Below are 17,133 nucleotides of genomic sequence, written 5' to 3'. Positions count from 1 at the left end.
TGTGGAAGGCAAATTAGTAACAAGTATGATATCATTGTTTCAGGCTGCAACATATACTTGAATAGTTTCTGGCATGTGCTTCCTCCTTGCAAATGAAGGAACTCATGCCTCCTTTCTAAGCAAAGAACTGAAGTTCACAGAAATGTCTGTCCCAATACAACTTCTTTCAAAACAAAAATTTCATCTTTGCCTTTCCAATATACAGAATGTTCATTTATAGTCATCCTCAAAATGTGATAACTGAGAGCTCCACCATCACTTTCAACAGCAGGAAATCATCTGTCTGGAAAGCAATGCACCAATGCTACTAGAGATTTTAATCAGTCTAAACATAATGCACCATTACTGTCCTACCCAAAAGGATTCCCAAAATTTCTAATGCTGAACCTAAGATTAAATACAAACACTTTGTACTCTCCTACAAGTACGAGCCCAGGGGGCAGAGGGCATTTAGTATGGTGGGTACCAATGCTATCGCATTAGATGCTATCACAATTCATCTCTTAAAGAGTAATGCCACCAATAATTCTACATTGGCAAAGTTGCATTAGTTCTTACACAGCAATATGATCTATCCAAATTTTGAAACAACTCAATTCAGTTTTCCATTAAATTCATAACATACCTCTTCTGATTCATTTGCCATTGTCTGGGATTCTTCCAGCTCCTCATCAGCTGTATACTCTTCCTGTTCTTCCATTGCTTGCTCATTGTATGACTGCATGTAATCTTCATCCTAAAACAACAATGCAAGAAACTGTGAAGACATAAGCCAACTTTACAGAAACATAAATCCACCAACAAATAGGCTCTGAATGTATTGTTATCGTTACTAGAACTGGAAGATAACTCTATCTATCAGAATTCTCAACTATAAATGACAGATCATAGGAGCTATAATTGCCAGGCTTTTAACTAGATGACAATTTCGATATTCTAAAAAAAAAAATACATGTAACCAAAATGTTTTCACTGTTTCCAATAACATCATCTCATAAAGCTGCCATCTGCTTCTGTTCTTCTACATCCTTTGATTATAAATTCGGGAAACAAGAACTGCGGTAATTTCTTTCCAGAAGAAATATGCACCTACAGCACACACATTAACACCAGACTTCAGTCCAACAAAAACAAACGTTCTTAGAAGACAGATCATTTACAAATTAACGAGTTACATTCTGTACAATTCTCAGTAACTTTGTATAAATCTTATCAATAAAGGAGAACAAAAACATCCTCTGAGGAAGTTTGCTGATGTTTCATGACATCTCACTGATCACATACAGTGTTAATTAAGATTATATCATTTATCTAGCAATTAAAACCAGCTCTTGTTCTCTAATATACTGTTTAACTATACCAAATTATGCAGGTGACATTTTCTGAACTAACCTCCAATCTCTTCATTCAGGTTTAGACAGTTCTCAGTTACAAAAGGGATGAACAAGCAGGACATCAATCACTTTAGGATATTAGCACCTTAAAGATGTCTTTAGCAGGTCAATAATCTTTTCACCTTCGAAAGACTTTATCAGATCTTGCCTAAAGCTTGGATAAAAGCTTTTGCATTAAGTACTCTAACAATTGGCAGTGTATCTCCACCACACAAAGCTGTTTTCTTCCTTAAGGATACAATCCTCAAGGTCATGATTCTCAACTGCCTTCCAGCATGACAAAGGAGCATTACCTACCAACAAACAAGCTGTCAACACAAACTTTGTCACAGCCTAGATAAAGAAACTGGCAGACAGTGATAATAGGTCTAATTTCCCCTCCTCCCAAGGGAGGTAAACAGATTTCAAATCAGTCTGAAACCCTATGCACGTGAAGCAACGTTATCTTTGAAGATACAATAGAAAGAAACTCACTGGAAATTCATCCAGGGGTTCATTGATTTCAAGGTCTAGCACTTCATCATCTTCTCCAGGCTCTTCCCCATATTCTATTTGGTCTTCTGTCAGTTCAGGATCGTTCCCTTCGTAATGTCCTTCCTCTGAATACTCTGAAGCATATACTCCAGGTGCTTCAGATTTGTCATAACCAATTTCATCTTCTCCTTGGTTGTACCCAGACTCATGCTCGACTGATGGATCACTGATGTTCTCAGAGAGTTCATACGATGTAAACATGCCAGACGTAGCATTGAGGCTAACTGTGACACCTTGAGAACTACAGTGTAGGGGAAAAAGATTAAAAGGCTGAAGTATAAAACAGTCAAGCATACACACAAAGACTAAGTAAAATAAAGCCAACAAATACATATTTTGTAAGTCTATGAATAAAATTGCTCCTCACACACTATCTGACTCTATGCCATGCTCTCATAATGCATACTGTACTGTAGCTTATCACTAGCTGCAGGCTATTTGACCAGGGGAATCAAACCAGCCAGACGGTTTAACAGGTCAAACTGGCAAAAGTCCTGCTCAGTAACCAAAACAGGCTGGATTTAATTTTAATGCCAAGAATAACAAAAAAAAATTCAAAAAGTTACTATAATTGCATCCGTTTTCCCAATCTCTCAAAATAAACCAGTAAATGATTTTTAAATAGCATGCATTAATATTGTTCATTCTTAATTATACTGAATTTGTCTTTTGACAGATTTACTACACTAATATAATATATATTGTCAAAATTACAAATATATACGCATGTCTTCTAAATGCCTAAGACTTAATCTAAATTAGTCACAGCACTGGTATATACAATGAATAGAAGCAAAATAAAACATTTAAGATGATTATCTGGAAGAAAAGCAAAACTCAGAATGTACTGTTTGACACAAGCTAGCGTCATCAACACAGAAAAGAATGACTCATTAACAACAGACTAGTTATAAAAGCAGGGACAAAAAGCTCTTTGATTTAGAGGTTCTGGGTACAAGGAAAATAAAGGTTGCTTTCTGTTGTTGCTTTTTAAATTACATTCCTATTATCAACCATTTTCATAAGTTTGAAGGCACAAAATCAAGGCAGCTTTGAGCAATTTGCATCTATCAGATGAAGGAGATTTAACACAATAACCAAGACATTATGCAGGATTATCATTATCCTCTCAACTATAGAGGCACAGATGAGTTTCAGTGGTAACAAAGAGAAAGGAGTGGACCAAAGCTTTCATATCCTGGCAATAAAGCTGCTAAAAATGCAAGAATTTTCTACAGAAACCTGCTTCCACTACCACACTTCAAATACTTTCTCAGCACTAGCACAGTCACATAGCTATCCCTGCTGCCCATTAGCTCACAAGGAGGAAATACAGAGCTGAAACAGCAGAGATTTCCCATGTTGAAGGGAACAGACCACTCCTACAAGGAGGAAGAGCAGCCAGTTTAGAGATGAATGGTCAGAGATATTTTACCTCACTATCACCAACACAGGGAGGCACCTATATACACCTGCACAGCATGACACATCAAGAACAGCATCCAAAGGACATTAAAAATAGCAGCAGTACTGCATTACTTCCACATTACAAGCATCTTCAACACCTTTCAGTCCAGCTCAGAGCTACTGAGACAAAAGAGGTTTGCTAACAAGATATTAAACTGGTTGTGCAAACGTTTTTAAATTACTTCCTGCTTGATAGCTGTACTTATTTTGTGAACTCTCCCCAAATAAGGCTCATCAGGAAGAAGAACCAATGGAAATCAGGACAGGCAACAGCAATCAATTGACAACTTGAACTTAGGAACCTTGGACTTACTGTACAGGTTTAATAGGCTAAATAATATTAACCACTCCACCTTGGGCTTCATAAAGTTAGACTTAATTGTACGTGCAATGTTATGATACATAGTAGGATCACATACAAGGGGAGAAATAAGGATAAAAAGGAGGCAGCACCTCCAAAATGGACTTGTCAGGAAAAGAAAGTCTACTGCAACAGAAAGAAAGCATAGAACACGAGTCCTGCAAGTACTTACAAATAGACCTAAACAGCACAGGAAATGTTATTTCTTCAAGTTATTTTGTTTTTTAATAAATTTTGATTATGTTAATTTTATCCAATTCAAATAAACTAAACATAATTTTATTCATTTGCTAACAACGCTACTCAACACACTATATAATAATACACCATTAAGTAGTTAACTAAGAAGCAAAAGTATATTTCAAATATGTAACAATTTAAGTTCAGCTTTAATTTGTTTCATTATTGGCTATCATCAGTGGCAGTCATTAACAATTTGCATATAATGGTTGTGCATATAGCTTAATTGTTATCCAGAACACAGGCTTTAGAAAAGATATACCGAAATTCTTGTTCCTCTTCATTGTCACTTTGCAGGAGGTCATCGTTTAGCTCTTCATCTGACAAGTCTGATTGATTCTAGATTTCAGAAAAAAAAAAGTAATCATTATCATAAGAAGTATACAATGTTTAACTACAGATATTACCCAAACTTCTAAAGACTGGCTTGAATTTATATTTTTTAAATGAGGAACATATTCCAGACTGAGACCATATCTCCAGTGAAATTACCTAATTCAAGAAAAAACTATACTACATAAGACAACAAATATGTAAATAAATGTTTGACAGCCTTACTCAGATTTGTCCAGCTACCTAGACCTTAACTGAGGTATTCCCAAACATAGCCAAATATGATAACTCACTTGAAAGGACAAGAGAAATGTTAGCATTAGTGCACTTATTTACTGCCTTGTGACCCTGATGCATCAGGTAACTCAAGAACACCAAGCTGCACCTCTGTGTAAAGGGCAGAAATACTTAGGAGGCCAGAGGAAATTACGTAATGATATTAAGAACATTGACACAATGTATTTTGCTTTCAAGTGAATTAAAAATATAGAAAATATTGTGACCTTCCTCAACTCTTTATTTGACAATCAAACTTTCACTTTCTTCATACATATATTCCTCATTTATTTTGTTCTAAATAATTACACAACAGGAAGAAAACCACAGCTTTGCTTAGCCACATTATTCCCATCCACTTGAATTAATGGGGGCAGAAAGGTTACACAAGGGTACGCTTAACTAAAAGTACTGAGATAGAATTAAGTAGAAGCAAGTTTACATTGCATAGCTCACAGAAAACTTCCCAAGAAAGCTAGCACTACTCCATCACACGTGCTCATACCTACACATATATATAATGGTAACTATATATACATATAGTTACCATTAACTGCTAACAGTTATATATTTATCTTAGCTGTATTTTCAGTTTTCTGTCCTAGTGCTCAGCAGTATGTGTAGGTATGAGCTTGTGTGATGGAGTAGTGCTAGGTATAATATATATAATGGTAACTACATTAACTGCTAATATTTTTGATAGCCAAAAAAAATCTAAGAAATTTATAAAAAACACCCTACTTGGAGGCATTTCACTAAAACAAATGGGGACAGATTGCTCTGCTAAAACAGCAGATCTCAGATACCTGAGCAATACAGCTGTCTTTGGGGTTGCAACCGTATGATACATAAAAAGCTACATCAAATAAATAGAGTGAATAAGATGAACAAAGTTCACATTTCAATATGCTTAACAACTCGTTCAATGTACATCCCTTACCTTTTTGCCAGCAATCACATCTTCTCCAAGCAAATCATCTTCAAGTTCACTGGAAAATATTAAGAAAATGAGAAAGAGTTGAACCTCAGAAAACAGAAAGACACCATATAGGGTACATGACTTAGGAAAGTAACTTGAGAACTGTTACTGATTCCATACAAAGCTTTTCTTCTATCAAAGCACTTAGCAAGATTTTAAAAGTAACAACAAACCAAACACATTAAAGTAACACTGCTGTTGTGGCAAACACTCAGTTTCTCTACTTAATCCTTTCCAAATCCATCCAACCATGACAAAGCATAAAGACCTAGGCAAAGTATACCACTTTATGATGTGGCCAGCCAGATACCTGCTCCAGATTACTCTTTTCAAGGCCATCTGGGCATATTGCCCAAATTGTCCCTTCCCACTTGCCCACCGAAGCAGCAGTTGTGACAATGCCATGCTGCAGGCAGGACTCAACCTCCAGGCTACAGGACCAGAGCGGCATTTGGCAAAGGACACACTTGAAGACCAGCTAACCTGAGAGGCATTAAGTCCTATAGATTTTGTGAAAACCCCAAGCTTCAGGAGAAGGAAATAAAGACAGGCCAGACATCTCTGAGATTACAGAAATCAAGGCTGTGGCTCACCACCACTTTGATAATGACTAATTCAAGTTTCATCGTATTTCTGCCCACAAGAAAGAGTTTATTTGTCACCCTTTCAAAGAAGCTAGAAAGGAAATTTATACTGGAGTAAATGCATAAGAGCTCTTTAGAGTTCAGTGGAATGTTTAAAAGAAGTTAGAAGAGATCCCAAGACATGAAGCATTGCTAGAAGCTGGCAGATGTATCTCATGAAGGACGTGGCTAATGTACAGATAATGCCTGAAAACATTAAAAAGAATCTTCTGAGAAAAGCGATTATATTCCAAATCAGCACTAAATAGGATGTTATCATCTGCACACAGTATTTGTCCATAGTTACTGATCTCAAACAGTTCCAGGAATGACTGAACATTAATAGCAACTGTTCTGTGATCGCTGCAATATTAAACACAAATTGGGACATAAGACACATCACGCATCACAATGAGTAGAACAGCTGGAATTTCAGCCCTTTATTTCAGAGACAGAAAACTTTATGGAACAGAATTGGATCCAGAAGAATTTCAAGTCAAACCCAAGGTAGGGAAACAACCCTAATCTCTTCAGCACAGAATCAGCTGCCAGTAACCTGACAAATGCACCAAGATTTGAAAACGTTTCCCAGCAGTGAAGTCCACCACTGACAGCATTTAATAAATAGCACAGAACAAATTGCAAGAGACAGCAAGCATGTGTTGCACGAGCATTCAGAGACGAAAGCAAGTCAAACTAGTAAGAAGTTCAGATCAGAACTGTAAGACAATGAAAGACTAAATTTATTATCTAAATATAGTTAAGGCTATTCAAAAATATCACTAAAATATCTTTGATTTCTCTCCTTTTTTAAGAAAGGATTGATAGAAGTATTTGCAAACTTACTATACACTGTATATATATATATATACACTATATATAGTATATATACTACATAGTGTATATATATATACACTATATAGTATGCTATATATACTATATAGCTGTAGTTATATACTATATAGTATATGTATATAGTGTGTATATATATATACACTATACAGTATGTTATATATAGTATATATATATATATTCACACTACAATATATATATATAGTATATATATACTATATATAACATGACAATCCAAGAAATGACACTAGCAAATAAATGAAGCTCATAACAACTGGAAAGTTGTCATAGTTCACAGTGTTTTTCCGTGTTTACACTGTTTTTTCTTCTCCTAAATCAGCAGTTGGTTATTATTTGAATAGACAAGGAAATAGCGGAAAGCCTCCACAATAAAGCACACACAGCTATTTAAAAAGAAACCTGAGCTAAATCTGAAGTTATAGATCAGGAAGAAGAGGAACCAGAATTACCGGATCTCACTTAAATCAACTTAAAAAACCACTACCGTAAGATTTTAGGTTAGCAGGGAAAACCAAGAGAAAACCAAATGGCTGCAAGATGATCCCAAAGCCATACAAAACAAATTAAGCTGGAATAAAAGTACACATCCGTGACAGTTCCAAAGGAAACTGATCCTCAGTATCACCACGACATAAGTCTTTCTAATGCTACAGTATTCAAACAGTTTGCTGCTCTCAGAAGAGACGGACTCATTTCCCCTCTTTCTTTGACTTCAATATTCGTTTTCCCTTCACTGAATAAATTCAGCTCACCAAATCACCATGAGAAAATACCCTTTAAAAAAAGAACAAAACACAACAAAATGGAAGACATTTTTTGCCAGTATAGAGAAACTGTCACAGAGGAGGGTCAGATCAAATAAATTCCCACAAAAATCAACTATCAAATCACTTCTGTCATCTCAATGAACAGCACCGGAATGGTACATTTTTCCCAAACTCGAGCTTTCAGCTACTTGTAGAGATAAACGTCTAAGTTAACAGCCCGTGATAAACACATCAGATTATATGGGCCTCTCCGGCCTCTGATTTCATGAGCATGCCCCATTAAACATGAGCAGTAGCAAGGACAAATGTTTTCGGAAGGAATGTTTAAATAAAACAAAACCAAAAAAAAAAAGTAATGGGAAAAAATCTCTAAGAACAATGTGACATTTGTACTCCAAACTAATAAAACCCTTCCAATTCTCAGTAATCACCCTTCGCTGTTTGAGAGCTGAAAAAGCTGGGAATTCAAAATGGTTTACATGTATGGGGGATGGGACTCTGCTAAGAAGCAACACAGTGCAAGTGTGGATGGATGATGCATCACCCTCTCAGTAACTACATTAGCCAGTAACATACTCTCATACTCAGGAACAAGGTATTTACAGCTGCCCAGACAACCACAGAACTTAACACTTCCACAAGAGAACGCTGCAATCTATGAAAAAATAGTAAAATAATAACTCTAACATTTGTACGCTCAAGATATTGTCTGAGTTGCTTATTCATTCCTATTTACCTCCTAGAGCAATGAGAACTGCTCACTCAGCCTAGCAGGAAAGCATGGAAGAGGAAACTAACTAATCCCTCTGGAATGACAATAAATGCAGAGTAGCTGGTTCACTCCCAGTGCTCAGCTCAGTGGAAAACTACTTACAGTAAAGTTTGTTTACTACAGTGACAAGAGCGATTATTAGATAAGACCTATTTCATTTTTTCCCCTTTTTCACAGTGAAACCTGATGACAACTGGCACAGTCTGAACAAGTCTTTCAACTACTAAACAGGAATAACAAGAAAAAAAAAGATCAGCTTCACAGAAAGTGAAAAGTTCTCTCCCATAAAGAACAGACAAGTCAAATCAGCAGCTAGATATGGCTTTTCCATAACACACTCTCTAAAAATAACCAAGTTCATGCATTTCTAAGTCCTCATAGCAATGATACTTTTTCAATAGAAGGTCATATGTAAGCTCCATTACCAAAGGATTTTGAAGAATTTAAATATCTATTTTAAAAATCCTCAAATTCAAGCACTAGGAAAAAAATCTGTTTAAGTCAATTAAGACCCTACTAAGGATGTAGAGGAAAACCAGGACAGTAATTGTAAATTTAATTACATACCGAAAAATCCTTTATACTTATCTAATTTTAAATAGCATCTCTTCATAGTGCTCTCTATATTCCTCAAGGCAAGTATACATTTGGCACAGTCTAACATCTGCTGACACATGCATAACAACCAACGTCTTCATTAGTATCTAAATGTGCACTACGGCAAATGTTAGAATACAAAATGTGAGAATCGGAAAACACAACAATGTAATTTAATATACAGAAGCTGAACATAACAATATTCTACCCACCTGTCCCATTCATCATCTCCAGCTCTTCGTCTCCAAGATCTTTCTGCACCAGGCTTATCAAACTGATCAAAGTCATCATCTGTTTAAAAACAAAGAAAGAAAGGCAACTACATGAAATAATTCTTATTGAAATTCAAGGTTGTTTCTAAAGCAACCACTTCAGAGACAGGAGCTTCCCAGGAATTCAAGAAGCTCAAGCACTGTGGAGGTCAAGGAAATGATGTCCAACAGTCCTTCGCTTGCCTTGTGCACATCACACCCATCCATCCACACTGGGCTCCTGGAAAGGTACTCTGAAAATGGAAGCAAGCAGCAGCACAAGGCAGGAAAGTACCAGCAACTCAAGCAGGTCGAGGGAAGTCAGGCATAAAACACCTTCAATTGTCTCAGCCAGGGATTAAAAAGAACAAACTACACAAGAACTGAAAGTAGGTTACACTGTTACTAAGCACACACATATTGTCCTTCCAGCACAATCCGTGCTCAAATCTTTGTCTAAGTACAATGTCAATGATCAACTGGTTTTGCACATTTCTGCCTTTAAAAAGCCTCAAACAAAAGAAAAACCCCATGTCTGTCTTTTCCTCTTGAAACTCAATCCCAACATCCTTTAGTGAGTGTTCACCACATGCAGCAACACATCTATTCACTTCACATAATCAAAATACGAGTATAAGTGACCGATATTAATCAAAAAAGGAAGAAAAAAAACCATTAAAAATTGAAACTTCTTATAAAAAAACGTTGGTTTAGTGATGTTCCCAGGCCTGAATTTTCTACCATATGTCACTATGGAAATAAGGCTGCTCAGTATGAATTATAATGCAATAAAAAATGTGTGGCAACTCGCTGCTTTTGAAACAGTAGATTAAAATAACCTCTCCTTTATTCCAATTACTGCTTTCAGATACGTCTAAATTCTAATTGATATTCTGTATTTTCACAACTGAAACCAACTCTAACCCTATATCTCCCTGCTCAAACATTCATGAACCACAACCTCCTTCAAATCCTATTCTACCCATAAGGAAAAGCCAGACATATTCAAACACTATCTTCCTCTGGAACATCGAATTATCCAATTTTGTCATCACTAAAACAACTGGCACATTGTTTTCCCTAGAATTATTCCAAACCATGCTGCAGGGATTATCACAGTGGATTGCCATTTTAAAGGCATAAATATCCTGCAGTGCCGATGTTCTTACAGTTGAACTGCAGTAATCCACTCACTTGATATAACCACCTCCAAAGGTCACTTAAAGTAATGTGACTGAGTTTGAGTAACCCAAATTAGGAGTGCTCACAGACTAAGTGACACAAGCTTCAACATTTCCAACCTCACAAAAACTCTCCTGCTGTATTAAGAGCAACTACTACCAAAGGCCAAAGCTGTATTACACTCCTTCAAAGCCCTTTCCACAAGTGCCCTGTGCCAAGATGCATCCCAAAGCCTCAGCAATGCCCAGTTAACGTGTGTGCGGTGAGCGGAGCTAAGAACTGCTCCACATGTCCCCTATCACTTCCTTGCCATCATTTCCCATCTCACAACACACTTATGACATAAGGATCTTTGTGGCAAGGGGAGACATCTTTTCCAGGCCTTATATTTATTTGTCCCATGGCATTTGACACTGATAACAATTACAAATTATACCACTATGTTAACAATCATTGTCAGAACCCAAAGTAGTTCCTAATTCTCCTTTAGAAAATCAGGTTACAACAGCCATGGACCTGCAAACATCATTCAGTCCCAGATTCATAGTATAAGACAGCAAACACTGCAATGGGCACTGAGGCCTTACACATGCAGTGCCATGTAATACCTAGCATATGTCTGCAGAGTGACTTAGGGTTTTGTTTCTTAAACTACATTTTTCAGGCAAAAACAACGACCAGTATAACCTGTGTAGACGTTTCCCCTTGAAGAAGTCAATCTTTGTGTCAAGCATGGTTAAGTACTCATGAAACATTAACTCCTACAGAAAGACAAACACTCAGCACAGGGCAGGGAGCAACAGCAGAAGACTTTACCTCGCTTGAATAATTCTGTCATATATGCGAGGTGAGAAGGAAAACAAAAAAGGAAGGGGGGGGAAGCTATGAACATAGGGGCTCTAAGCATGAAAATGTCCATTGCAGGATGTGAAAAAGGGTTTGTATTTCTTGCAGTGTTATCACTGCAGCCAGGGAAGGAACACAACAGCTACGGCTCCTCATTCATGGCAAAGCTCACCGAGGTGTGTGTAGATTAACAGTATCGACTGGAAGAGTCTGACAGTTGATCACTAAATACACAGACCCTCTAACTGTTCTTCCTTGCTGCAGCACTAAGAAAATCACCATCTATTAAGCTTCAGAAAGGTTGCAGGATGCAGCAGAGTGACTGACCCTGGATGCTGTTAGGTCTGCCTGCCTACTCTCTGGTCTTCCTTTCATTAACATTTACACTAATCGTTTCCCATGTAAAATGGAAGTCCTAAGCCACACAGTCAAAGTCTCACGAGTGTGGGAGGTGAATCAGCAAGAATGCCGCAGAGCAAAGCTCCCACATATCTTCAAATGGTACCAACACAACCTAAAAAGGTAGACCTACATAGCAACTGTTGCTAAGATGGAGTATATTACTGTAACCCAAGACTTCCAGCCTGGGAAAAACATTTGTTGGTTACATTGTTCTTGCTACAAAAGCACCTGCACACTTTCTGGAAGGCCAACTACTAGTTCTGGCTTCACAGATTCAAATCACAGAGCAGCTAGAATGACCGCAGGCTGGACGGGACCGTCAAGGATATTATCAACCGCCTGCTGAGGCCGACGAAACATACAGTTATAATATTTTCGTTGCCATGGCCCCCGTCCACTGGCTTGGAACACGCTCCAAGGACGGGCATTCCACAACTCCCTGGGCAGCCGTTCCAGGTAACCACTCTCTATGTTGAAGAACTCCCTAACATAAACATCCAACTAAATCTTTCCCTCTTTTAACTTAACCATTTCCCGTGTCCTGCTATTCAGCCTTTCCAAGATTTACTCCCTCTGGTGTAAGGTTCCTTCAGGTATTGAAAGGCTGCAATGAGGTCACCCCGCAACCTTCTCTTCTCTAGGCTTCTCTTCTCAAATCAGGTATTCCAGCCCACTTTAGTATTTCCATCACACCCTGTTTATGCAGTAGCCTTTTAAAGTAATTAGGAGGCTACTTTAAATAAATAAAGGGGGGGGGGAAGAGGGAAAAGCCATCACCTACATGGAAAAACACTGCTTCTCTATGCTTAGATCTGAAGATGATAATCTCCATCTTGATCTCTCCCATTCCCCAGTGCTGTGTTTCAAACATCCAATATGACAACCTGGCAGCACTACAAGCATGAGCTGCAAGATTAAGAACAGTTTACCAGCTTATCTGCTAAACATTTTTTCTTCGTGTTTCACTGCAAGATTTTATACAACATACAGGTATTGCATAACCCAGATTTCCATTAGTTGACTAGTGTAGAGCTGTCACCTTCCTCTACTGAATTTCCCCATCTCCTGCTATGTGATACAGGGGAATAACAAGCTTCAAGATAACACCAACTGAATAAAAACTCCTTGTGCTTTTCTTGTTATAATTAGTTACAAGGTCAACAGGAAGCCCTGACCTTAAGCCTGTGTTGCAAAGCAAACATGTTATGAAAGACACCATGAATCCTGCTTCACTTACGACAGTCAAGCTCCATGTCATAAAAATCACAGTCATTCACAATATGGTTTTCTGCAAAGGAGAACACATGCAGAAGAAACACACCACAAACACAGTTTAGGTATTTAGGGACAAATATCATCTCATCTCATCTTCATGTTGGTAAACAATTACTCACACAAGCCTTAAGTATTCAGTGATTAAGTATCTGTCACAACATAATAATTGCACAATGTGTCCCTCAGCTTCTGTATTCCACGTGTTCTTCTCATATTTATAATGATACAAAGCAAATCGTTAGCAATAAGAACGGAGCCAATAGTGATATGCCACAGGCACTGAAGTTCTCTTTCTAATCTGTGCTTGAAAGAAAGAGTATCTTAAAGGAACAAAATAAAAACCTGCATTTAAACCAAGCCACAAAAAATGTTTCCAAAGCCTGCTTAGAATTAATAATACATTTGCTTTGGAAAAACATTAAGTGTCATGGTTTCTTGCCTCACAGTGAATAAAGGCCAAAGGTTTAAATGAAATCCACATGAGCTCAGTTCCTAAATGGCTTTGGACACCAATAAGGAACTTCAACTCTTCAGCATCTTACACAGCAAACATTGGGTGGACCAGTAACTACTTGTCTGGAGGTCACTTCAGCTGAATCTGAAACAATCGCTATCTCTAACATTCTAGACTGTAAGACTTCAGGTCATACAGAACTTACAGTCCAGTATTTGATGTAACAAAGTACGGTTTGGCTTCAGCTGTCGTAAAAAAAACCTTCAATAATAATAAACAGTTGTATTTCATGATACAGGTCTCTGTCACACTGCAGTTTTTGAGTGCATACATTTCAATGTAAGTCACAGTGTCCAGCTGCATCCATCCATCCAGCACAGAGCAATACCTAGAGATGGAACCACATCCAGGGCTTTACTCACCATCATTCAGGCATAAACTCAGAAGCTTCATCCATTAAGGTATCAGTGCTGTCACACACACAGAATCACAGAATGACCCGGGTTGGAAGGGACCTCAAGGATCATGTAGTTCCAACCCCCCTGCCTGGCAGGGCCACCAAACATACACCTTTACTAGATCAGGTTGCCCAGGGCCCCGTCCAACCTGGTCTTGAACACCTCCAAGGACGGGGCAACCACAACCTCCCTGGGCAGCCTGTTCCAGGGCCTAACCACTCTCCTAGTGAAGAACTTCCCCCTAACATCCAACCTGAATCTTCCCTCTTTTAATTTAAAACCATTTCCCCGTGTCCTGCTATTGTCAGCCCTTTCCAAGAGCTTAATCCCCTCATGGATGTAGATTCCCTTCATGTACTGAAAGGCTGCAATGAGGTCACCCCGCAACCTTCTCTTCTCCAGGCTGAACAAACCCAACTCCCTCAGCCTGTCCTCATAGGGGAGGTGCTCCAGCCCCCTGATCATCTTCCTGTCCCTCCTCTGGACCCTTTCCAAAATCTCCATGTCCTTTTTGTACTGAGGGCTCCACACCTGGACACAGTACAACAGATGGGGCCTCACAAGAGCCGAGTAGAGAGGGACAGTCACCTCCCTATCCCTGCTGACCACCCCTCTCCTGATGGAGCCCAGGATCCCATTTGCTTTCCGGGCTGCCAGAGTGCACTGCTGGCTCATACACAGACTATCAGACAGCAGATGTCTTAACATCTGCTGCATGCAAGTTTGCTCCAAAGTTTGGGAATCACCACCTTAACCACACACCAGACTAACAACTATAAGCACACGTGAGCACTCTATCCTGAATCAAGCCAATGTTTCCTAAGAGCTTAAAGAATAACAGTGACCAACAACTCTACACAATCCATACAACACACAAATCAACTTCCTTCCTTCCATCTTGACACACAAAGCGTTAAGCAGACGCAGCATTTTTGTTCTTCGATTATCAGCCCCGCATCATATCCACGCAGACAATCTGCACCTGTAAGTGACCAATAGCTTTGAAGCCAAAGAACCACACAATTCTGCTCTTTTCACCTTGGATGCCTATTGCCCAATTGGATATTGACTTTAGATAGCAGCCTCTTGACCAACAAGAGCTGAGTGCACCATTTCTGTAAATCCCACCAGGTTTTTGGGGGATTTCTTTGTAACATTTGATTGTATTTTACACACTTTGCTCGTCACTGTTTGCTTCAATGGTAGCAATGTGAGCACTCTGGTAAGGGCAAGCCATATTCTTCTCTGTGATGGCTACCAACATCAAAAACTGCAATGAAGATAATACAAACTATCTTGCAGATAAGGACCAGTGGGTCAAGCAATGACTGATCAGAGCTACCTAACCTATTATTCCCAGTGAAGGTAAGGCCACAGCACTTAAAATACATACATTCCTTAAACATCCCTCATGCACAGTCCACAATGGGATGGAAGTTTTTAAATCCACAATGGGATGGAAGTTTTTCTTCTTTAAAAATCGCTCAAAGCAATAGTTTCAGGATATGCCTATCAGAATAGCACTGGGTCCAAGCATCACTTAACATGATGCAAACAGAAGCTTAAAAGAAGCACAGTGGTGCAACCAAGAACCCTGGGACCGAGCACTGACTTCATTTTACACATTCACACTTTGGCACAGAGGCTCGAATCCCAGGGGTTGGACCCGATGATCTCTAAGTTCCCTTCCAACCCACACGAGACTATTACCTATTATTACCTATTCCAAGTGAGCCGTTCTGCTTCTGGGTTATCCGTGAAACTGCCGAGATTAAAGATCAGCTCTTTAAACAGCTCACACACTGATAGCTTAAAGAACATTGAACCAAACGAACGCTAACTCCGGAACCTCAATGTAAACAGAGCCCAGAACGCCTCCATTCCACCTGAGGGTTCCAACCTGCTCTGAGGGGCGCTGTACGGCCCAGCACAGCCACCGGGCCCAGCAGCCCGATCGAAGGCCGCGGGGCCAACGGCACGGCCACTCCCCCAACCCACCCCTATGGGGGGCTCCCACTGCTGCCCCCCACCACAGAGAGGCGGCTGCTCCCTCTCCCCTCATCCCCACGGCGCAGGCCGCAGCACCCACCTGCTCCTCCTCCCAGCGCGGCAGCCATGGCTCCTCGCCGTGCCCAGGCAGCGGTAACCCCCGACAGCACCTCAAGTGCCGCCCCCTGGAGCGACGGGGAGAGAAGGGAACGGGGAAGGGGCTCGGATTCAGCGCCCGGCGGCGGCGGCCTCACGGCGCTCAGCCAGCACCGCTGAACAACAAACTACCACAACATGGCGGCCGCCACCGCCGTCACTGTCGCCGCCGCCGCTGCCCCCGCGTTGCATGATGGGATGGAGGAGGAGCGGCCCCTCCCTCTCGTGGACGGAAGGCCGACAGGCGCCGCGGGGGGGAGTGCGCATGCGCGGTGTGGTGTTGGGGGTGAGGATATGGGGTGCGAATGGGATCCTGGGCTCCATGAGGAGAGGGGTGGTCAGCAGGGATAGGGAGGTGAATTGTCCCTCTCTACTCGGCTCTGGTGAGGCCCCATCTGTTGTACCGTGTCCAGGTGTGGAGCCCTCAGTACAAAAAAGACATGGAGATTTTGGAAAGGGTCCAGAGGAGGGACAGGAAGATGATCAGGGGGCTGGAGCACCTCCCCTATGAGGACAGGCTGAGGGAGTTGGGTTTGTTCAGCCTGGACAAGAGAAGGTTGCGGGGTGACCTCATTGCAGCCTTTCAGTACCTGAAGGGAACTTACTCCCAGGAGGGGAGTAAACTCTTGGAAAGGGCTGACAATAGCAGGACACGGGGAAATGGTTTTAAGTTAAAAGAGGGAAGATTTAGGTTGGATGTTAGGGGGAAGTTCTTCACTAGGAGAGTGGTGAGGCCCTGGAACAGGCTGCCCAGGGAGGTTGTGGATGCCCCGTCCTTGGAGGTGTTCAAGGCCAGGTTGGACGGGGCCCTGGGCAACCTGATCTAGTAAAGGTGTATGTTTGGTGGCCCTGCCAGGCAGGGGGTTGGAACTACATGATCCTTGAGGTCCCTTCCAACCCGGGT

At 40.3% G+C, this 17,133-nt stretch overlaps 1 protein-coding gene across 5 annotated transcripts in view; it reads right to left on the bottom strand.

The window, feature by feature from the left end:
- RBM33 (RNA binding motif protein 33) overlaps nt 1-16,430 on the bottom strand; it is an 80,679-nt gene extending 64,249 nt beyond the window's left edge. For 3 of the 5 annotated variants that reach the window (XM_015852836.2, XM_015852834.2, XM_015852835.2), the window contains exons 1-6: nt 16,174-16,430; nt 9,429-9,507; nt 5,546-5,594; nt 4,259-4,335; nt 1,869-2,169; nt 626-736 (exon numbers count right to left, since the gene is read on the bottom strand). In XM_015852836.2, the coding sequence (XP_015708322.1) occupies nt 626-736; nt 1,869-2,169; nt 4,259-4,335; nt 5,546-5,594; nt 9,429-9,507; nt 16,174-16,201 (645 nt within the window). In that variant the 5' untranslated portion in view covers nt 16,202-16,430. The remainder of the gene's footprint in view (nt 1-625; nt 737-1,868; nt 2,170-4,258; nt 4,336-5,545; nt 5,595-9,428; nt 9,508-16,173) is intronic. The other 2 variants (XM_015852837.2, XM_015852839.2) reach the window with 1 other exon arrangement.
- Between the last annotated feature and the right edge of the window lie 703 nt (nt 16,431-17,133).

Source organism: Coturnix japonica, chromosome 2 (assembly GCF_001577835.2).
Source record: "Coturnix japonica isolate 7356 chromosome 2, Coturnix japonica 2.1, whole genome shotgun sequence".
NCBI lineage: Eukaryota > Metazoa > Chordata > Aves > Galliformes > Phasianidae > Coturnix > Coturnix japonica.
This window is presented reverse-complemented; position numbering and strand designations above follow the sequence as displayed.